At 40.8% G+C, this 22,835-nt stretch overlaps 2 protein-coding genes across 4 annotated transcripts in view; both read left to right on the forward strand.

Annotated features, from left to right (window-relative positions):
- The window catches only part of kars1 (lysyl-tRNA synthetase 1), a 54,137-nt gene extending 51,801 nt beyond the window's left edge, over positions 1 to 2,336 (forward strand). For both annotated transcript variants that reach the window (XM_060838017.1, XM_060838018.1), the window contains exon 15: positions 1,709 to 2,336. In XM_060838017.1, the coding sequence (XP_060694000.1) occupies positions 1,709 to 1,795 (87 nt within the window). In that variant the 3' untranslated portion in view covers positions 1,796 to 2,336. The remainder of the gene's footprint in view (positions 1 to 1,708) is intronic.
- Positions 2,337 to 5,882: 3,546 nt separating this feature from the next.
- Positions 5,883 to 22,835, forward strand: part of adat1 (adenosine deaminase tRNA specific 1) — a 57,157-nt gene continuing 40,204 nt past the window's right edge. Inside the window, exons 1-3 of one of the 2 annotated variants that reach the window (XM_060837626.1) lie at positions 5,883 to 5,969; positions 15,826 to 16,003; positions 21,573 to 21,641. In XM_060837626.1, coding sequence (XP_060693609.1) covers positions 15,835 to 16,003; positions 21,573 to 21,641 — 238 coding nt within the window. In that variant the 5' untranslated portion in view covers positions 5,883 to 5,969; positions 15,826 to 15,834. Of the gene's footprint in view, positions 5,970 to 15,796; positions 16,004 to 21,572; positions 21,642 to 22,835 lie in introns of both variants that reach the window. The other variant, XM_060837625.1, reaches the window with a different exon arrangement.

Raw genomic sequence — 22,835 nt, forward strand, 5'->3', positions numbered from 1 at the left:
GACATAAAGAAAATCAAGGCTAGTTTCTGCTAGAAACTGGAAATATGTAGTTGCTGTGTGAGGTCAGAATTGGACTTTGTTCTGTATTTCCTGGTTCATGAGGTGTGGCTACTTGAGTGTAATACTACGCTCTTCTCTGGCTTTAGAAATATTACAAATCACAAGTTAGCGGGATGAAGGCAAATTAAAAATCTGATAGCTTGCTGATAATATAACACCTATTAATGGATTTGTTTTAAAAAAATGTTCTCATCACTCAGCGACAAAATTAATTTCCACTCTTTATTCTTTTCTATGAGCAGGTTAAGATATTGTGTAAACAATTATTGTAATCAATCACTACTCAAAAATTCCCTTTTCACCATACCTCAATAACTGTTTTGTCTTCAGTATGTGTTTGAATGTGTTAATGCCTATTGCTGGATATTTCTTCCTGAGCTCTGACCTTAATCATGGTTATTAGTGAATATTTAGGCTTATTGTGCATTAACATTCCTTATTCTCTTGATTGATCAAACAAACCTTCACTGCAATTCTTCTCTCCTTTGTTGTGTAATGGGACTACTCTTCAGGTATGATTTCATTTCTCTGTACCAAAACAATCTGGATAAATATTGTTCTTCATTGTCATTGGTTTTAAAAAAAGATAGAATCCCTTTATGAAAGCACTAATACAACATGGATTCAACAGATTCAAAATATGACTGCACAGCAGCATTTGCTCCAGCAAACTGAGTGGACAATAAATGCAGTCTTCTCTGTATCAACTGTCTGAAAATGAATTTAGAAAGACACTCCAATAATGATTTCTATTACTCTCACATACTTATGGCTTGAAGATCTTTTCTTGGTCTTCATATCTGCCTGCCATCCGTAACAACTCTGCAATACATCAGTAGGAGATGTTCTGTCCTGTGTTAAATCTTATTTAACTGTCCATCTGCTATTATTGGATGTCAGTGTAACTGACCATTCTTATAAGCAGATTTCACAACCCCAGTTAGTGTTCCTATTGAAAGACACTTTGAGTACTGTTCTGGCAGTGGTGCTGTTTTTCAATGAGACATTAAGCTGTGACATGTTGAATAATTGACATAGATGTGAAAAGTCCCAAAATGTTATTTTTAAAAAAAGCTGTGACTTCCAATGTCCTAGCCAATGTTCATCTCATAAGTTACACCACTAAAACAGATGACTTAGTCATTTCACTCATTTGCTATTTGTGGAATCTTGTACACAATTCCACTGCTGTGATGGAGTTCTAAAAGAAAACTGCTGTTTGAGTGTCTGCAGTGTTGATAGTTTGCTCCAAGACCATTAAGAGGCTTACTGGTAAAATGGGCAAAATGCAGAATGGCAGCATTCCTTGTAGAGCATTAATAAACCAGTTTTTAAATCCATATCTACCTTTTTATAGTCATTTTCTGGTGCCCAGCTATGAATTACCAAATTTTTTTGGAAGTCATTTTAAATCTGCCAGCTCAGATGAATGCAAAAATCCTATGGCACTAAACAAAGAAGAATATGGACATGTCCTTGGTGTCCTGGCCAATTAAGGATAAAATCTTTTGGTCCGCATTTAGAGAAAAAACAAATTTCCTGATCCAAATATATTATCACATCTATAAAGATAGATGGAAACAGATATATTCTGTGATGCATAAACAATTAAAGCAGAAGTTAATTCTATATGTGTTTTCTACTTCAGGAAGTCTTGTTCTTCCCAGCAATGAAACCAGAGGACAACAAAAAGGAACCTGCAGATTCAACTGAAAATGAACATTCAGCAGAATAGGATTATTGTTCTTCAGCTTAGAATACAAAATGATGATTGAAAAGGAGAAATGTACTGATAATGAAAATATTGCCGCTTATAGCTACCAAGATGAATGTGTTTGAGAACTTTAATGTTATTTGCTTAGTTTCCTCTCTCTCTTCCCTGTGATTAAATTTTATTATTAAACTAACTACTGAAGATGTATACTATTATACACTTGAAATACTGTCAATGTATACGGTCTCTTCCAAATTTATTTTCAACTTTGCTGACATTGATAAATTGTTTTTCTCTTGATATCAAGTGATATAAAGAAAACTAGTTTTTTTTTGTACTGCTTAACAGCTTTTATACGACAATGGTATATCCAGATTTGTTTCTTTATATGCATATGAACTTCAGTATTAGGGAATGTGTCTCTCAGTGAATCACTCAATAAACTAAGGCAATGTAATGAGATACTGTGTGCAGTTGACTGCAACTTAGATCTGGGCTCAGTGGATAATGACTGCTGGTGTGGAATAAAACTTAATGGCAAGAAGGGTCACACCAATTCAAATTGTTGTTTTACTGTTTGTTTAAAGAAACACTGTCCGACGAGAGTTTGTTCAAATTGTCTCTATAATGAAAGATCAAAGCATTAACAAAACTTCAAATTTAATTAAAATATAATTCCTGAAGACAATGATACATTCCAACCCTGCTGTGCCCACTATTCAAAAAAGGCCTGTAATGTGCATGTATCCTCTCCATGCACAGTTGACCATGAATCTAACCACAGGAGATGGGTAATCGTATGCTACAAATCCCATCACGGCCCCCTACCTGAATGTATTAGTGGCCAGCTTAACCTGTTCCAAGAATAGGTTCTCCAATCTGCTCAACCCTCTACATGGAGTGCACATAGATCAGAAATGTAGACTAAAGTGCAATTGAAAACTTGAAACCAGTCCTTTAGTAACTAACTAGGGACTGCAAATGAAACCAATCTAGATAGACACCCCTGCAAGGCAAAACAAACGTACATATGGGACTGCTACATGTACCATTCTTTACCCCAGGTGCTGAACAAAAAGGGAGTGGACTGTCTTGTACACAGCCCCGGCATTAAGGTTCTCCACTCTAAAGTGGGACATATGCCAGGGTGTAGGCAACTGGCAGACAAAGATGAGGAAGTGGAGAGTGTGCAGTCACAGCCCATATAGGAAAGCTCTGCATGGCATTTTTAAAGTGCACAGATGGAACTTCTTTGAGACAGAATTATGAGGCACAGAATCAGAGACAGTGTTGGGTTCTTTTCGTGAGGTTTCACATACAAGATGCAATTTGCACACACCACCATCTGCAAACAATTAAAGCTTGTATAAGCTAGGTGACCCCTTTGACACTCTTCATAGGCATACAAAGTTGAGTCAAAGAGGCCCTGAACAAAGAAAACACATCCCCTATATACAGGTCAGTTGGTTGCGCTCACAGATACTCTGGCCGCTTCCCCATAGTCACTCCTTCAGTCACGTACAATACAGGATGAGATCATCCTCTGAGATAACGCAAATGTAAATGCCATAATCCTGGAGAATCATTATGCAGACGATTTCCTGATTCAGTGATTCTCCAAGACAATGTAGGTGTGATATGTCCTAGCTTCAGGAAGTGGCTGAAAACCATTTCTGAATGGAAGAGATTGAATGATTAAATGATTGTTCAATTTGCTAATAGTAGGGGGAGTAGTAGCAAATGAATGTCTAAATGGAGTGGGAGTCATCCACATTTTTGCATGAATGTCGTCCCCACCCACTTCCAGAATGTTCAGTCAGTGCAGTTTAATTCTTGGAATATCTCTTTGGACATTAACATAATATTAAATTTAATCTTCTAATATTACAACAGGATTTGGTTTCTGGGGCCAATGGGGATCGGTTCATCTGAAAGCTGATCACAATGCCTGATACACCCTAATGTTCTGTACATTTATGGGGCCAGGCACCGCAGTCAAAGACTACGAATGGCTTTAGCCAAGTACTGGACATTGTCTGCCCTAACAGTTAATTGTATTGGTGCTTTCCAGCCTGCTCTTCCCCCAACAACCATGCAAAATCTAGCTGACAGAAGGCCCCATTCCTGATCATCTTCAGTTTCCTCAGACAATGGTCTTCATCTACTCCATAAAGATGTGAAAATTTTGATTCTTACCCATTGATCTACCACTGACTCTATCTGAGTTAAGCTTAGGGTCAAAAAACTTGGTCATTGCATCAGCACCTTTCCTGTTGCAATACTGCACCTCACCTTCAGTAATTACATCGGGCTTTGGTGAAACACCTGGTGTTCCATGCCGGTTTGGTGGCAATATCCAAGAAAGGATACACTTACTGTTCAGGCAATACAACAAAAGTTCACTGGTTTGTTGTCAAGATAAGCTTCTTGTCATAGAAGAGCTCAGAAGTGTACTCTATACCATCTAGAGTTTTCAATAATGTAAAGTGAAATCAAAGGTTGCTAAAGGGTGGCAGATATTAAAGGTGGTCTCCCCTGACAGGAATCTAAAACATAGGGGCAGTCTCTGAATATGAGGTTGACAATGTAGGAGTGAGAGGAGGATCAAATTCTTCACTTAGGATTGTGAACTCTGAAATTGTTTATACTAGGGAGGTTGTGAATATTGTTGAGGATATTTAAAGCTGGGAATTAATCAATATTTAAAGCCATAAGAAATAGGAACTAGAAAAGGCTGTTTGGACCTCAAGCCTACTCCACTATTCAATCGGATCATAACTGATCCAACATTTTCTCACAGCTACTTTCCTAACTTTTACCCATAACCCTGGATTTCCTTCCTGATCAAGAATCATTTCCAGCCTTAAATATAAAAGAGGTCAAAAGCTGGAAAAGCACAGGTCAGGCAGCAAGGATTCTGGCCCAGCAGCTTTTGTAGCAAGGAATTCCAAATATTCACAATTCTCAGAGAAGAAATTCCTCCTCATCTCAGTTTTAAATTGGTGATCCTTTACTCTGAGACTACACCCTCTGGTCCTAGACTCTCCCATGAAAGGGAAACATCCTCTTAGCATTCATCCTGTCAATCCCCTTAATAATCCAATATGCCTCAATCAGATTTGGCAGCCTGGAGGGAATTTCAATTGACTGCATCAAATCAGCTATATTCTATTCCACTCTTCAATATTAATGGGGTGGATCTGATCATCCATTCCTGCTCCTATTTCTAGCTCTTCATTTTAACATTAAATTGAATAGTGGCTTCTGTGTCACAGAGGTAGAGTCTCCTATCTTTGATCCAGGAGCTATTAAGAACATAAGAATTAGGAGCAACATATGCCATCTGGTCCTTCCAGCCTGCTCTGCCACTCAATAAGATCATGGCTTATCTTTTTGTGACCTCAGCTCCACTCCTAGAAATAAGTAATAATATCTCAACTGGTTGATTAGAAAATATAAACATTAAGGTGAAATCTTGCAGTTGAAATCACAGTAGTAGTGACCCAGGTTCGAATCCAGCCTCGGGTGACAGTCTGTGTGTTTGTGTGGTTTCCCTCCCACAGTCCAAAGATGTGCTGGTCAGGTGACTTGGCTATACATAATTGTCGATGAAGGGCTTTTGCCCAAAACATCTACTTTCCTGCTCCTCGGATTCTGCCTGACCTGCTGTGCTTTTCCAGCACCACTTTGATCTAAACTTTTGCCTAATTACCCACAGTGTTAGGTGCATGAGTCAGAGGCAAAATGGGTCTGGGTTGGTTACTCTTCGGAGGGTAGGTGTGGACTTGTTGGGCCGAAGGGCCTGTTTGTAGGGAATCTGCCGCTTATAGTTAGCGCAACACTGGGTTCGCAAAAGCCAAGTGACCGCTCTTTTTTCCTCGGAGACAACAATTACTGTGACCATACACGAACTAGATATGTTCGAGTAAATTCAGACTGTCTGTCGACTTTTACCGGACAACCTTCATTCGCTCCGTGTTTCCGCCTGAAGGACGTTATTCCCCGACCATGCGATTCGCGAGGTCGCTGATGGGCGGCTGCTGTCATTCTCGAATGATCCATTCAGCGAGCGGATCATGATCTCACGTGGTCACATTGTGACGTTGCCGCAGCCGGGCCTAGCCAATGGCTGCGCAGCGGCTTCACACATGCGCAGTGATATCGTCTGGTCGTGCGGAGCCTCGGGCCTGTGAAGGTAAATGGAGTGAGATGTATTGTTGGTGTTGATGCTGCTGTAAGTGAGCAGCTAGAGAGAGGCGTGTCTTGATAGGATTTCCGATCAGTCGTGCGAATTCATTCCAAATGAATTAAGCATTACTTAAGGAGCAAACACGTTACGGTTCGATTATACAATTTAGAGCTTATGGGGATAACCGCCGCCCCAACGAAAGCAGTATTTTCACACACTGACCTGTTGATGAGTAATTTGTGTACAACAAAATATTACACACACCATTTAATAATTAGGTATATTCCACAGCAACGAATTTTCTGTGTTTAGATTCTCCATGCTGTTTTGTGAGTTCTTTCCTGGCTTTTGCTGTAAAATAATAAATACTGTAGACTGTTAGGTTTTTTTGGAGTACATTTGTAAATTGCATTGAGTTAGTCCCTAAGTATGTAGGAATGTTACTCATTGAGAACATTATATTTTTGGCTAATTCCAAAACGATTCTACATCTTGTCAGCAATAACCTCCGCCCCTTCCTTCTGTACCACCTTCAGAGTTGACTATCAGTTCAGGTTAACTAGGCAGAAGTGACTGCAGATGCTGGAAACCAGACTAAATCAGAGTGGTGCTGGAAAAGCACAGCAGGTCAGACAGCATCTGAGGAGCATGAATATCGACGTTTTGGGCAAAAGCCCTTCATCAGGAATGGAAGCAGGGAGCCTCCAGGGTGGATAGATAAATGGTGTGGGGTGGGGAAAAGATAGCAAAGAGTACAATAGGTGAATGGGGGTGGGGATGGAGGTGATGGGTCAGAGAGGAGAGTGGGGAAGGTAGCAAAGAGTACAATGAGTGGATGGATAGATCAGGATGATAAGTCAGAGGGGATAGGTGGGAAGGGAGATTGGAAGGTGGGACAAGTCATGAGGACGGTGTGGATCTGGAAGTTTGGAACTGGGGTAAGGTGGGGGGGGGAGAGGAGGAATAAGGAAACTGGTGAAGTCCACATTGATGCCCTGGGGTTGAAGTCTTCTGAGGCAGAAGATGAGGCGTTCTTCCTCCAGGCGTCGGTTGGTGAGGGACCGATGGTGGAGGAGGCCCAGGACGTCCATGTCCTCAGCAGAGTGGGAGGGGGAGTTGAAATGTTGAGCCATGGGACAGTGGGGTTGATGCGGATGTCCCGGAGATATTCCCTGAAGCGCTCTGCGAGGAGGCGCCCAGTCTCCCCAGTGTAGAGAAGACCACATCGGGAGCAACGAATACAATAAATGATATTGGTGGATGTGCAGGTGAAACTTTGATAGATGTGGAAGGCTCCTTTGGGGCCTTGGATGGAGGTGAGGGAGGAGGTGTGGGCGCAGGCTTTGCAAATCCTGTGGTGGCAGGGGAAGGTGCCAGGACAGGAGGGTGGATTTTGGGGGTCATGGACCTGAGCAGGTAGTCATGGAGTGAACAGTCTTTGTGGAAAGGGATGGGGAGGGAACTATATCTCTGGTGGTGGGGTTCGTTGGAGGTAGTGGAAATGTCGGCGGATGATGTGGTCTTTGCGAAGGTTGATAGGGTGGAAGGTGTGGACCGGGGGTTCTGTCCTTGTTACAGTTGGAGGGGTGGGGTTTGAGGGCGGTCGTGCAAGATGTGGAATGAGATGTGTTGGAGGGTATCTTCAACTACGTGGGAAGGGAAATTGCGGTCTCGAAAGAAGAAGGCCATCTGGTGTGTTATGTAGTGGAACTAGTCCTCCTGGGAGCAGATATGGCAGAGGAATTGGGTTACGAAGAAAAGGCAAGAAAGTGGAAATCAAGATGATCAAATCAGCCATGATCTTGTTGAATGGTAGAGATTCTGCTTTTAGGTCTAACGATATTGGTACAAAGTAGTTCAAAGGTAGAAGATAGAAATATACGTTCTTGATAATCGATGGAGAGTTGAAAATTTGCATCTGAAAGAACACCAAGGTCTCAAACTATGTAGGTCTGGGTAGATGGGTTATCTTGTTTACACTTAAGTACATTTTCTTCTCTTGATAACAGTTATAGAGGAATCTTCTTAAATCTTATTCTGAAAATCAGATTAACCCAAGAATGTTCAGTAACTGTTCCTGTACCCATGAAGCACAAACATATCCGCAGACTAATTCAAATAAATTAAAAGTTCACATGATGAAACTTCAACAACAAACCTTTTTATTTTTGTAATGTCTTTAATGTATTAAGACATCCGAATGCACATTACAGACATATTATCAAATTGACTTTGACACAACCCTTGTAAGAAGTTATTGGAATCAAAAGCTTAATAAAAGAGGTATGTTTTCCGAACTTTTTAAGGGAGAGGGACGTAGAGAAGTGGAAAGGTTTAAGGATTTCAAGAGTTTAAGGACGAGGCAGGTCAATGGTAGAACAAATGAAATCATAAAGTTTGAGAGGCCCAAACCAGAGGTACACTGAAATCTTGGAAGGCCAGTTGAAGTTAGACATATGCAGAGAATGTTGAAATTTGGAAACAAAGTTGAAAATTTTAAAATGGAGATCTGCATCAATGTGGGCTCCAGAGCACAGAAATGATAGGTTATTAAGTTTGTTGTGTGTTCAGACATCAAAATTTTCACCAAATTCAAGTTTACCAACTGTCAAAGTTGGAAAACAAACAAAGAGTAGTGAAATTGTTAAATGCAAACATAATAAAGGCATGGGTGAGAGCTTCAATAGGAGCAGATGTGTGGTTGGAACTCTGGAATAAACGTAGCACCAAAGTTACAGTTTGTTTGGATCAACCTGAGACAGCTGTCAATTTATAGCAAAAGTTTGCAGTGTAATGTAACTGAAATTAGACTAACATGGTCATTCTAACAGATGAGAGACTTAACAAACAATCAAGGTATATTTCAATGTATAATTTGTTACATCACACTGTAAGCTTTTGCTATAAATTCTGTGTCTTACAACTGTACTCCACAACACCTGATGAAGGAGCGGCGCTCTGAAAGCTAGTGCTTCCAGTTAAACCATTTGGACTATTAGCTGGTGTTGTGTGATTTTTAATGTCAAAAAAAAGAGGTGGAATTGATGATGAGGAGACTTTGCAATGTCTCAACTATTCAAATCCTTCCGTTCTTAACTTTTACATGCAGCAGTCAGTCAGAACTAACTGGAGTTCACTTCAGGTCAATTTTTATTCCAAATAACATTTTTTTTATCTAGACAGAGGATTATTCAAGCAAAATCAGTTGTCGTAGCCTTATAAATATAATGCTAAAAATCACACAACACCTGGTTACAGTCCAACAGGTTTAATTGGAAGCACTAGCTTTTGGAACACCGCTCCTTCATCAGGTGGTTGTGGAGGACACAGTTGTAAGACACAGAATTTATAGCAAAAGTTTACAGTGTGATGTGACTGAAATTATACATTGAAAAATACCTTGACTGTATGTTGATAGTTTCACTTCTTTCATATGTAAATCATAACTTTTTAAAAAAAGTTACATTCTCAGATTAACTGTAACAATTGGTGTCAGCCAGATAATTTGTTTAAGGTGTTCGCCCCCTATGTTCCCTGACTGTGCCATAATGTTTAGACTGATTCTAATCTAAAAAGTGAGTTAACAGAGTCTTAGATGGATTCATGCAGTTTTGAGCAAAGTACAATGTAAATCTGCAAGTTCAAATTTACCCCACAAACGAATATGTATATGTGTGCATGTGGGCCTTTGTATGTCTGTTTGGGGTGGGGAAATGTGAGTGTTCGTGTGTAAAGTAGTCTAAGTCTGTGAGAGGATGCATATGTGAGTGTGGGAGTATATGTGTCTCCAGGAGTGTGTGTGAATGTCTGTATAAGTGTGTATGTGTGTGTATAGGAGTGTCTGTATGTGTGTATAGTGCAATGGTGGTCTCCTGTAATGTGACATGAACCCAGGGTCTCGGTTTAGGTCCACCCTGTGGGTATAGAACTTAGCTATCAGCCTCTGCTCGGCCATGTTTTGCTGCAACCTGTCCCGAAGTCCGCCTTGAAGTATGGTCACCCGAAGGTCTGAGTCGAATGTCCTGGACCACTGAAGTGTTCCCCAACTGGGAGGGAACACTCCTGTCTGTTGATTATTGTGCCGTGCCCATTCATCCATTGCCGTAAACTTTGCTCGGTTTCCCCAATGTACCATGCCTCAGGGCATCCTTGCCTGCAGCATATAAGATAGACAACGTTGGCTGAGTCATATGAGTACCTCGAGTAAAAAGTGAGGTCTGCAGATGCTGGAGATCAGAGCTGAAAATGTGTTGCTGGTTAAAGCACAGCAGGTTAGGCAGCATCCAAGGAACAGGAAATTTGACGTTTCGGGCCAGAGCCCTTCATCAGGAATGAGGAGAGGGTGCCAAGCAGGCTCAGATAAAAGGTAGAGGGGAGGGACTTGGGGGAGGGGCGAGGGAGATGTGATAGGTGGAAGGAGGTCAAGGTGAGGGTGATAGGCCGGAGAGGGGGTGGGGGGCGGAGAGGTCAGGAAGAGGATTGCAGGTTAGGAGGACGGTGCTGAGTCCAAGGGAATCGACTGAGACAAGGTGGGGGGAGGGGAAATGAGGAAACTGGAGAAATCCAAGTTCATCCCTTGTGGCTGGAGGGTTCCCAGGCGGAAGATGAGGCGCTCTTCCTCCAACCGTCGTGTTGTTATGTTCTGGCGATGGAGGAGTCCAAGGGCCTGCATGTCTTCGGTGGAGTGGGAGGGAGAGTTAAAGTGTTGAGCCACGGGGTGGTTGGGTTGGTTGGTTCGGGCGTCCCAGAGGTGTTCCCTGAAGCGTTCTGCAAGTAGGCGGCCTGTCTCCCCAATATAGAGGAGGCCACATCGGGTGCAGCGGATGCAATAGATGATGTGTGTGGAGGTGCAGGTGAATTTGTGGCGGATATGGAAGGATCCCTTGGGGCCTTGGAGAGAAGTAAGGGAGGAGGTGTGGGCGCAAGTTTTGCATTTCCTGCAGTTGCAGGGGAAGGTGCCGGGAGAGGAGGTTGGGTTGGTCGGGGGTGTGGACCTGACGAGGGAGTCACGAAGGGAGTGGTCTTTGCAGAACGCTGATAGGAGCGCTGTCTCGTGCTCCCACGAGGAGGTTGAACAGTTTATCAACTTTACCAATACTTTCCACCCTGACCTCAAATTCACCTGGACTGTCTCAGACTCCTCCCTCCCCTTCCTAGACCTTTCCATTTCTATCTCGGGTGACCGACTCAACACAGACATCTTCTATAAACCGACTGACTCCTACAGCTACCTGGACTACACCTCCTCCCACCCTGCCCCCTGTAAAAACTCCATCCCATATTCCCAATTCCTTCGTCTCCGCCGCATCTGCTCCCAGGAGGACCAGTTCCAACACCGTACAGCCCAGATGGCCTCCTTCTCAAGGACCGCAGATTCCCCCCAGACGTGATCGACAATGTCCTCCACCGCATCTCCTCCACTTCCCGCTCCTCCGCCCTTGAGCCCCGCCCCTCCAACCGCCACCAAGACAGAACCCCACTGGTCCTCACCTACCACCCCACCAACCTCCATATACAGCGTATCATCCGCCGTCATTTCCGCCAACTCCAAACGGACCCCACCAGCAGGGATATATTTCCCTCCCCTCCCCTATCAGCGTTCCGCAAAGACCACTCCCTTCGTGACCAACCAACCCAACCACCCCGTGGCTCAACACTTTAACTCTCCCTCCCACTCCACCGAAGACATGCAGGCCCTTGGACTCCTCCATCGCCAGAACATAACAACACGACGGTTGGAGGAAGAGCGCCTCATCTTCCGCCTGGGAACCCTCCAGCCACAAGGGATGAACTTGGATTTCTCCAGTTTCCTCATTTCCCCTCCCCCCACCTTGTCTCAGTCGATTCCCTTGGACTCAGCACCGCCCTCCTAACCTGCAATCCTCTTCCTGACCTCTCCGCCCCCACCCCCTCTCCGGCCTATCACCCTCACCTTGACCTCCTTCCACCTATCACATCTCCCTCGCCCCTCCCCCGAGTCCCTCCCCCCTACCTTTTATCTGAGCCTGCTTGGCACTCTCTCCTCATTCCTGATGAAGGGCTCTGGCCCGAAACGTCAAATTTCCTGTTCCTTGGATGCTGCCTAACCTGCTGTGCTTTAACCAGCAACACATTTTCAGCTCATATGAGTACCTGCCACATACATAGTGGGAGGGGTCCCCACGTGTAATGGTGGTATCCATGTCCACACTCTGACATGTCTTGTAGTGCCTACCGTGACAGGGTTGTATGGAGTTGTCCTGAAAGCTGGGCAGCTTGCTACAAACAATGATCTGTTTTGTTCGTAGCAAGCTGCCCGGCTTTACAGTTAACCTGAGAATGTAACTTTTTAAAAAAAAGTTTTGTGTTTTACATATGAAAGAAGTGAAACTATCAACAAACACTCAAGGTACTTTTCAATGTATAATTTCAGTTGCATCACACTGTAAACCTTTGCTATAAATTCTGTGCCTTACAATTGTGTCCTCCACAACCACCCGATGAAGAAGCAGCGCTCTGAAAGCTAGTGCTTCCAATTAAACTGTTGGATTGTAACCTGATGTAGTGTAATTTTTAGCATTATTTTTGTCAGGTTACAAGTGATTTTGCTTGAATAATCCTCTGTCTAGATTTTTTAAAATGTTATTTTGAATAAAAATTATGTGATTTTAACTTTGTACATTCCAGTTCAATATCGGCATCTCCAAAATTAATGCTGTGGGTTTACTCCCCAGATTTCTCCACCTCATAAGAGTATGAGCAGTGCAAACAGTATTGGTATGACATGAAGCCAAAATTCAGGCTGCATAACTTATCTCTAAGTAGCAGGAAATCTCAGTATGTAAAATTTAAGATAATTCCAATGTTAAGAGCTCTAGTCATGACCACAACTCAAATGTGTTTTTAAGCTGTACACTAAGATTCCAGATCAAATTAAACAAAAAAAATCTTTCTTGAACTGTAGTGTTTTTCTACGCAATCAATTCTGCACAGAACGGAGTTAGAAAACAAATAGGCATGCACCAACTCCTGATAGCGTGCAACTGTTGTCTTGAAATGCAAAAATATAACTTATCAAATTGGGAACATCTGTAACAGTCTTAATATTATTTAAATTGTAGTAGCCCTAATAAGTGCATTAAATTGCATGTCAAACACAAACAGAATTCGCTTCATCTTGATTAACTTCTACAGCAAGTAATCTATCTACTGAAAAGTTTGATGTTGGAACCCGCAACAAGCTTAATAACCCATCACTTCTGTGCTCTGGAGCCCACATTGGCGCGGATCTCAATTTTAAAATTTTCAACTTTGTTTCCAAATTTCAATATTCTCTGCATACATCTAACTTCAACCAGCCTTTCAAGATTTCAGTGTATCTTTGTTTTGGGCCTCTCAAACTTTATGATTTCATTTGTTCTACCATATGACTCTATGACCTGCCTAGTCCTTAAACTCTTGAAGACCTTAAACCTTTCCACTTCTCTACTTCCCTCTCCTTTAAGATGTTTGAAAACATACCTCTTTTATAAAGCTTTTGATCCCAGTAACTTTTTATAAGGATTGTGTCAAATGCTATTTGTCAATGTTTCTGTGATGTGCATTAGGATGTCTTATTACATAAAAGACATTACAAAAATAAAAAGGTTTGGTGTTGAAGTTTCATTGTGCAGAAATTTAATTTACTTGAATTAGTCTGTGCATATGTTTGTGCTTCATGGGTACAGGAACAATGACTGAACATTCTTGGGTTAATCTGAATTTTAGAATAGGATTTAAGAAGATTCCTCTGTAATTGTTATCAAGAGAAAAAAATGTATTTAAGTGTTAACAAGATATCCAATCTACCCAGACTTATATAGTTTGAGACTTTGATGTTCTTTCAGATGCAAAATTGAGTTTTCAACTCTCCATCTGTTATCAAGGAAACATTTTTCTATCTTCTACTCTGCCCCTCTCCCTTTGAACTACTTTGTCTCAAGATCATTAGACCGAAAAGCAGAATCTCTACCATTCAATGAGATCATGGCTGATTTGATCATCTTGAATTCCACTTTTCTTGCCTTTTCTTCATAACCCTTGATTTAATTACTGAATAAAAATCTGTCTGTCTTAGCCTTGAATATATTTAAGACCCAGCCTCTGTAGCCCTCTATAATAAAGAATTCCACAAATTCACTACCCTCAAGAGAAGAAATTCTTCATCATCTCTGTTTTAAAGGAACATCCCTATTCTCAGATTATGCGAACTACTTCCACATTTTCCCATAAAAGGAAACAACCTTTCTGCATCTACCTGCCAAATCCTCTAAGAATCTTGTATATTTCAATGTGATAACCTCTCATTCTTCTAAACTCGGTGAGTGCAAGCGCAATATACTCAACCTCTTTTAAAATTCATTCGTGGAATGAAGGCATCACTGGCTAGGCCAGTATTTATTGCCAAGCACAAATTGCCCAGAGGGCAGTAAAGAATCAACCACATTACTGTGGGTCTGGAGTCAGATGTAGGCCAAACCAGTAAGGTCGGAAGTTTCTTTCCCTCCCTAATGGACATTAATGAGCCAGATGTGTTGTTATGACAATTGACACATTCATGTTTAGACTCTTAATTCCAGATTTTCCTTATGAGAAAATTTCTTTGTATCTGGGATCAGCCTCATGAACCCTGGACTGCCTCCAGTGCCAGTATATTTTCCCTTAAATTATATCCCACCTGTCAAATTAATGCCTGCCTACATACCCTGTCCATATTCCTCTGCACACTCCCAAGTTATCTTCACCATTTGCCTTCCCACCTATTTTTGTGTCATCTGCAAACTTGGCTATAGTATGTTCACTTGCCTTATTCATTTAATATAAATTGTAAATAGTTGTAGCCTCAGCAGTGATCCTTGTGGCACTCCATTAGTTATAATGTTGCCTCCTGATCCCAAGTCTTTGTCTTCTATTAGTTAGCCAAACTAGTGTGCATAGGTTTAAAATGAGAGGGAAAAGGTTTAAAAAGGACCTGAAGGGTAACTTCTTCATGGGAGGGTGGTGTGTGTATGGAATGAATTGCCAGAGGATATGATGTAGGCAGATACAATTACAACATTTGAAGGTATCTGGAATGCTATATGAATAGGAAGAATATAGAAGGATATGGACCAAATGCTGGCAAATGAGACTAGATCAGATTGGACGAGTAGGACAGGAGGACCAAAGGGTCTGTATCCGTGATGTATAAGTCTATGATTCTATTTATTCTTGACCTTGTCCCACTGTATCTTTGCAGTTTGTATCTTCTTCTGCATCCTTCTGTTCACTTACTCTGGCTTTTTGCATGCCATTTGCGGTAACTTTGATCTTAATGTCTCAAGCTCCCGCGCTACACTTTTCTACATATAAATTTCTCTATTGGATATACATAGATCTGCCCAATCAGTCCATTAATGTTTATCCTTAAATATGTTTAATCATACTTAAATGCCCTGTTCCCATATCCCTTTAAGTCCTTTTCTACCTTCAACCTATCTACCCTAGTCTTGAATTTTGAGTGATTCAGGCAATACTTTAGACTCCAGAATAGTATTTCTCAAAATTGTAAATTGATGTGAAGAAGTTTCCCTTACTCTCTATTCTAAATCTTTTATATTTTAATCTTGCTCATGCATATGTGACTCTTTGTTCAAAATCTCTTGACTGCTGAATGAAATTTGCTTTCCTCTGAAACTTGGATAAATGGACCAAAATTCCTTCTAATTTTTCCCTTCAATAGAAATACTATCACAGTTCAGAGTAAAGAAAAATGCTTGTACACTTTATAAAGCAGTGATTCAGTTTGATGTGTCATGTTTCTTTCCCATTTATAGGACTAAATTTCTTTCTGCTCCCCTTAAAGATTCCAACAATGTGGACAGCTGACGAAATTGCCAGTCTTTGTTATAAACACTATTCTACCAAACTACCAAAGACAGGTCTGCCAGACCCCAAACGGGAATGGACATTACTTGCAGCTGTGGTAAAAGTTGAAGAAAAACCCAGTGCAAAATCATGTTGTAATAACGAGAGAAATGTTGGTAAGAAAGCAGGAAATTTATTGTCACCGATCCTACTGTACCTGCAACTGACGTGTGCATTTTAAACTTATGATATTTTTGCTATGTGTCTGACATAAAAATAAAATTGGATCTATGTGATATTATTACCAATAGATATTGAATAAGCTTATTATTTTTGGAATGCTGACCGAAAGTTCCTGTTTTTAGTGATGTCTCACTGTTTGTGTTCCAACTATCGCTTAACATTTATAAGTAAGATTAAAAAGAGGATACAAAGGTACAATTTCGTTAATGCTCTGAATTGTAATTTTTTTCTTTGTACATGTGAGAAACGAAGCTCACTGTTCAATAATTTCAGTCCGAGTCAAATTCTGAAGCAGTCTTTATTCATACGGTCTTGCAAGCCGGGTGACCACAAAGTAGGCACATCGATCAGGAGGTTTCATTACAATTTATACAGTTCAGTTGAGTCTCTCAGTACTCCCCTTTTACTTCATATCTGATGGTTGTATTGCTCTGAGTAGCTGCTAATCTAATCACATCTAATCTACCACACCTGTCTGTGGCCTGTTGTTGACCTGCAACAACCCCCCCCCCCCCCCCCCTCCCACTGATAGCTGGGTCTTATTACTTTTGCTTATGCAACACTGGGTCTTATTTGGTTATCTTGTTCATACTAACTCCCTATGTGCATGACAGTTGCAACTGTCATGTCAATACATCTGTCTCTACCAGTCGACCACCTCCCTTTTCAGTTAGTTATTTCTTGGTCTACATCCTTGTGATTCCGCCTTGTGATTTTTGCAGAAGCAAGATGCAGCTACTTGTAATTGTTTGTGCAAGCATATCTAGCTTAACATATAATCTTCCCCCCCTGCCATGACTCAGCCTTGCGAAGAAACAACAATCTTCGCAAGTGCCTCTCACATACAGTACACAAGAATACTGTAGGAAATTGTCAATGTAATTGAATAAAGTTCCAGCATTGAAATAAAATTGCTGTATATTTTGAATCCATGTAGCCAATTCAGTTTCCACAAATGCATTTGCTAACACAATTGATTGCTTCAAAGCAACTTATTTTGTAATTCATCTGAGTAAATTTTGAAGTTGAACAACGCTGAGAATTTGTGTCATGGAGCTTGGAATAAATCTTAGCATTTGGAAAGGGCATGAAAGAGGAATTCCTATCTATGTTTTGATAAAATTGTGAATGGGAGGAACTCCAGCCTGATTGTGTTGAACATTAAGATTATATAGTTCAGATTTGAGACAGGGCTGGATTGTTAATCCAGAGCCCAGGTAATGTTCTGGAGACCTGATCCCACCATGGCAGAATTTGAATTCAATTTTTTAAAATTTAGAATTAAGAGCCATGAAAAGCCTTAAGAGACCATGAAACCATTGTCAATTGTCAGAAAAACCTATTTGGTTCACTATTGACCTTTAGGGAAGGAATCTGCTATTCATACCTGGTCTCATCTACATGTGACTCCAAACCCACAGTTGTCTCGATTAATTGCACTGTGGGCAGTGAGGGATGGGCAGGAAATGCTGGCCTAGCTAGCGACATCTTATCCCATTAATGAATTGTAAAAAATGTTTACTACTCTTTCCTTTTGTATATTAAGCACAAACTTACTGATAAATCTTAGTATTCCTGTAGCTACCACTGTCATAGGTTTTGTGACACTGGTCAGTTTAATAATCCTTTTTGTATGTTGGAATTTTTTTTGATTCATTCATGGGACATCAACACTGGATAAGCCAGTATTTATTGCCCTTCACTAATTACCCAATGGGCAATTGACAGTAGACCACATTGCTGTGGGTTTGGTGTCACACGTAGGCTATACCAGGCTATGATAGTAGATTTCCTTCCCTGAAGGATAATCTGCGGTGGTCAGCATTAAATTCTTAACTACAGTTTTTGTTGAATTCAAATTCCACCATCTGCTGTGACAGGATTCAAACCTGAGTCCCCAGAGCATTAGCTGAGTTTCTGGATTAACAGTCTAACGAAAATAACTACTAGACAATCACTTCCCAAAGGTAAAGTTGCCACAGACCTACATATATATCAGACCAGGTAAAGATGGCATATTTTCTTCCTTAAAGCACATTAGTGAACCGGCTGGGTTTTTTTCTGACAATCAGGAGCAGTTTATTAGACTCTTAATCCCAGATTTTTGTTAAACTCAAATTTCATCTGGCGTTGTGGGATTTTAACCTGAGTCCCAGGACAATTCCTGGATCTCTGGATTAATTATCTTGTGATAATATTATTAATCCATCATCACACCTAATTTATGACCATAAGACCATAAGACATAGGAGTGGAAGTAAGGCCATTCGGCCCATCGAGTCCACTCCGCCATTCAATCATGGCTGATGGGCATTTTAACTCCACTTACCCGCATTCTCCAAGTAGCCCTTAATTCCTTGTGACATCAAGAATATATCAATCTCTGCTTTGAAGACATTTAGCGTACCGGCCTCCGCTGCACTCTGCGGCAATGAATTCCACAGGCCCACCACTCTCTGGCTGAAGAAATGTCTCCGCATTTCTGTTCTGAATTGACCCCCTCTAATTCTAAGGCTGTGTCCACGGGTCCTAGTCTCCTCGCCTAACGGAAACAATTTCCCAGCATCCACCCTTTCCAAGCCATGTATTAACTTGTAAGTTTCTATTAAATCTCCCCTTAATCTTTTAAACTCCAATGAATACAATCCCAGGATCCTCAGCCGTTCCTCGTATGTTAGACCAACCATTCCAGGGATCATCCGTGTGAATCTCCGCTGGACACTCTCCAGTGCCAGTATGTCCCTCCTGAGGTGTTGGGCCTAAAACTGGACACAGTACTCCAAATGGGGCCTAACCAGAGCTTTATAAAGTCTCAGTAGCACAACGGTGCTTTTATATCCTAACCCTCTTGAGATAAATGACAAAGTTGCATTCGCTTTCTTAATCACGGACTCAACCTGCATGTATACCTTTAGAGAATCTTCGACTAGCACTCTCAGATGCCTTTGTACTTTGGCTTTACGAATTTTCTCACCGTTTAGAAAGTAGTCTATGCTTTTATTCTTTTTTCCAAAGTTCAAGACCTCGCATTTGCTCACGTTGAATTCCATCAGCCATTTCCTGGACCACTCTACCAAACTTTCTAGATCCTTCTGCAGCCTCCCCACTTCCTCAGTACTACCTGCCTGTCCACCTAACTTCGTATCATCGGCAAACTTCGCTAGAATGCCCCCAGTCCCTTCATCCAGATCATTAATATATAATGTGAACAGCTGCGGCCCCAACACTGAACCCTGCAGGACACCGCTTGTCACCGGCTGCCATTCCGAAAAAGAACCTTTTAGCCCAACTCTCTGCCTTCTGTCAGACAGTCAATCCTCAATCCATCCCAGTAGCTCACCTCCAACACCATGGGCCCTCACCTTGCTCAGCAGCCTCCCGTGTGGCAACTTATCAAAAGCCTTTTGGAAGTCTAGATAGACCACATCCACTGGGTTTCCCTGGTCTAACCTACTTGTCACCTCTTCAAAGAATTCAAACAGGTTTGTCAGACATGGCCTCTCCTTACTAAATCATGTTGACTTGTTCTAATCAGACTCTGCTCTTCCAAGAATTTAGAAACCTCATCCTTAATGATGGATTCTAGAATTTTATCAACAACCAAGGTTAGGCTATAATTTTCCATCTTTTGTCTAGATCCTTTCTTGAACAAGGGGGTTACAACAGCAATCTTCCAATCGTCCGGGACTTTCTCTGACTCTAGTGACTTTTGAAAGATCTCAACCAATGCCTCCGTTATTTCCTCAGCCACCTCTCTCAGAACTCTAGGATGTATCCCATCGGGGCCAGGAGATTTATCAATTTTAAGACCTTTTAGCTTTTCTAGCACTTTCTCTTTTGTAATGGCAACCATACTCAACTCAGCCCCCTGACTCCCTTTAATTGTTGGGATATTACTCATGTCTTCCACTGTGAAGACTGACGCAAGGTACTTGTTTAGTTCTCCTGCTATTTCCTTATCTCCCATCACTAGGCTTCCAGCATCAGTTTGAAGTGGCCCAATGTCTACTTTTGCCTGTCGTTTGTTTCTTATGTATTGAAAGAAACTTTTACTATCATTTCTAATATTACTGGCTAGCCTACCTTCATATTTGATCATCTCCTTCCTTATTTCTCTCTTTGCTATCCTCTGTTTGTTTTTGTAGCCTTCCCAATCTTCTGATTTCCCAGTGCTCTTGGCCACTTTATAGGATCTCTCCTTTTCTTTAATAGATTTCCTGACTTCCTTTGTCAGCCATGGCTGTCTAATCCCTCCCCGAATAATCTTTCTTTTCTTGGGGATGAACCTCTGTACAGTGTCCTCAATTATACCCACAAACTCCTGCCATTTTTGCTCTACTGTCTTCCCCGCTAGGCTCTGCTTCCAATCTATTTTTGTCAGCTCCTCTCTCATGCCCTCATAATTACCTTTATTTAACTGTAACACCATTACATCCGATTTTGCCTTCTCTCTTTCAACCTGCAATTTGTTTTATAGCACATGTTTTAAAATAGGTTGGAATTGTCAAAATGAATTTTATTGAGAATATTTTGTTGTGTACTGCTGCTACATTTAGCATGTCAGACAGGATTATGGGAAATCCGAAATAAGGTCGGGGAAAAAATTGAGGCGCTACTCCTTTTTAGAGGTGTTTCAGTGTTGGAGCTGATTTCCTTGAATTCTAGAAGTAATTACTATTTTATAAGCTGTTGTGTTGTTTTGGAACTTTGGGGAGGAAAAGATCAAAAGAGAGGCCCTTTAAAAAGGAGGAAACGGATAAAAGGGCAGTGACCACATGGCTTGTGATTCAAATGGTGAAAGAAACCTACACTGTTGTCTAACCCAATTGTAACCTGCACAACTGTTGCCTTTGCTGTACAATTTCAACTCTTAAAAGGCATCTGGATGGGCATATGAATAGGAAGGGGTTAGAGGGATATGTGCCAAATGCTGGCTTCTCTACTGTATATCTCTATGACTCTGTCAATGACCAAGAAACCAATGAAAATTGCTGACTACTTTAAGCATCTTATTTTCGTAAGACCTGTTTGATGTAAAGCTCATGAATTTCAGTACCGATACACCAGTGTGTGTTGAGTTTTTTAATCCAAGCAGGTCCAATCTAATGGACCTCTAAGTTTGGAAGAGGATAATTTAGATAGGTTTCCTTGTTCCTATTTGCTATTCCTTCTTCAAGTGCTAAAGTGGGCTGTTTAGTAAGGACAGTCGTTGCACCCATGGTTAATTAAAATAAAGTGCAGCATGATACAGACTTAGGCTCATCTGAAGAGATTTCCATACAGGAGGAAAGAATGTCTCAAGGGTGAGAGAGAAAAATGCTAATATGGGCCATGTTCAATTGTCAAGCAGAATTGACACTCGTGTGTCATTCAAAACGTTGGTAAAATAGCCCATCATTTTGCATTGATTGGCATTAATGTCAATTTATTTTTGTTAAGCACAAATTTTAATATGAATATGAGAATCTGAGATACTATATGAAGGACCTATGTTTCTTGCAGTAACCCTGGAAGTTGTTGCAATGGGAACAGGATCAAAGTGCATTGGACAAACGAAAATGAGCAAAAATGGTAATGTATTCATGATGGTGAATTGGCAACATAAAGGTACTTCTCCTTTGTAACAGTATATAAACAGTATTGTTGTTTGTCACATTAGAAAATAAGTTTCATTTGCTATGTTCTGTTTTCAGCATGTTTATATTTAATATATTGTTCTAATCAACCTGTCCAGAGGTGTTATTACACTCATCTGGAGCAGGTGCGACTTGAACCTGGGGCTCCTGGTCCAAGGAATGGGACACTACCACAAATACATTTTCACATTTATTGTAACACAGTATCTCCTGAAATTAAATCAATGATTTTATCTATTCGATAGCTGGACTTTACATGTGCTGAATGATAATAAAATATGTTCTTATTTATATGCTAATCAGATCTAATTAAAAGAGTTCCACTCTTCTACTCTCATGGAAATAGTTAGAATCAGAGGAAAATAGGATTAAGTGAAAGCCAGTCAGTCCCTTGAGCCAGCTCTGTCAATCAGTTAACTCAATGTGGATACTCACCATGTTCTCTTGCCTCCTTGGATGACAAGGAATAATAAATAACTATATTACTTTATGTGCATTCTGTCATGGTCACAATTTTCTTTACAAACAATATCCTACATAGATGCTTGAAATAGCAAAGAGATTGCAGCTCTTGTTTTAAGTTTCAAACTACAAATCTAAGACAGATTCTACATTTGTTTACAGTGATTTTTCACTTTCCATTAATGCATAACATATTACTTAAAAACTACATAATGTTTTATGTTTCTATAAATTCCTGTAACATAATGAAACATCCTGAGGCGCTTTCTAGGAACATTATCAAACAAAGATTGATACCAATGAACATGAGGGGAATTCGATCAAATAAGCAAAAGCTTGGTCAAAGAGGTAGCTTTTAAGGAATATCTTCAAACAGGAAATGAGATACAGGGAGGTTATTGTACAGCTTGAGGCCCAGGCAATTAAATGAATTGCCATCAATAATGAAAACAAGATTGAGAATTTTAAAATTAAAATATTGTTTGACTTACAGCCAATTTGGATCAGCAAACATGACTGCTTTAGTTGAGCCATGAAACATAGCAGTTATTTGCATAATGTCTGTGAAATGAGAAGACATCCCAAGGTGCTTTAGTTGATTTTTGTAGATATCTATATTCAAGTGTTATTTAGAAGTGACAAGTTCACAACTGAATCAAGCAGATAC

Source organism: Hemiscyllium ocellatum, chromosome 17 (assembly GCF_020745735.1).
Source record: "Hemiscyllium ocellatum isolate sHemOce1 chromosome 17, sHemOce1.pat.X.cur, whole genome shotgun sequence".
NCBI classification, from domain to species: Eukaryota; Metazoa; Chordata; class Chondrichthyes; order Orectolobiformes; family Hemiscylliidae; genus Hemiscyllium; species Hemiscyllium ocellatum.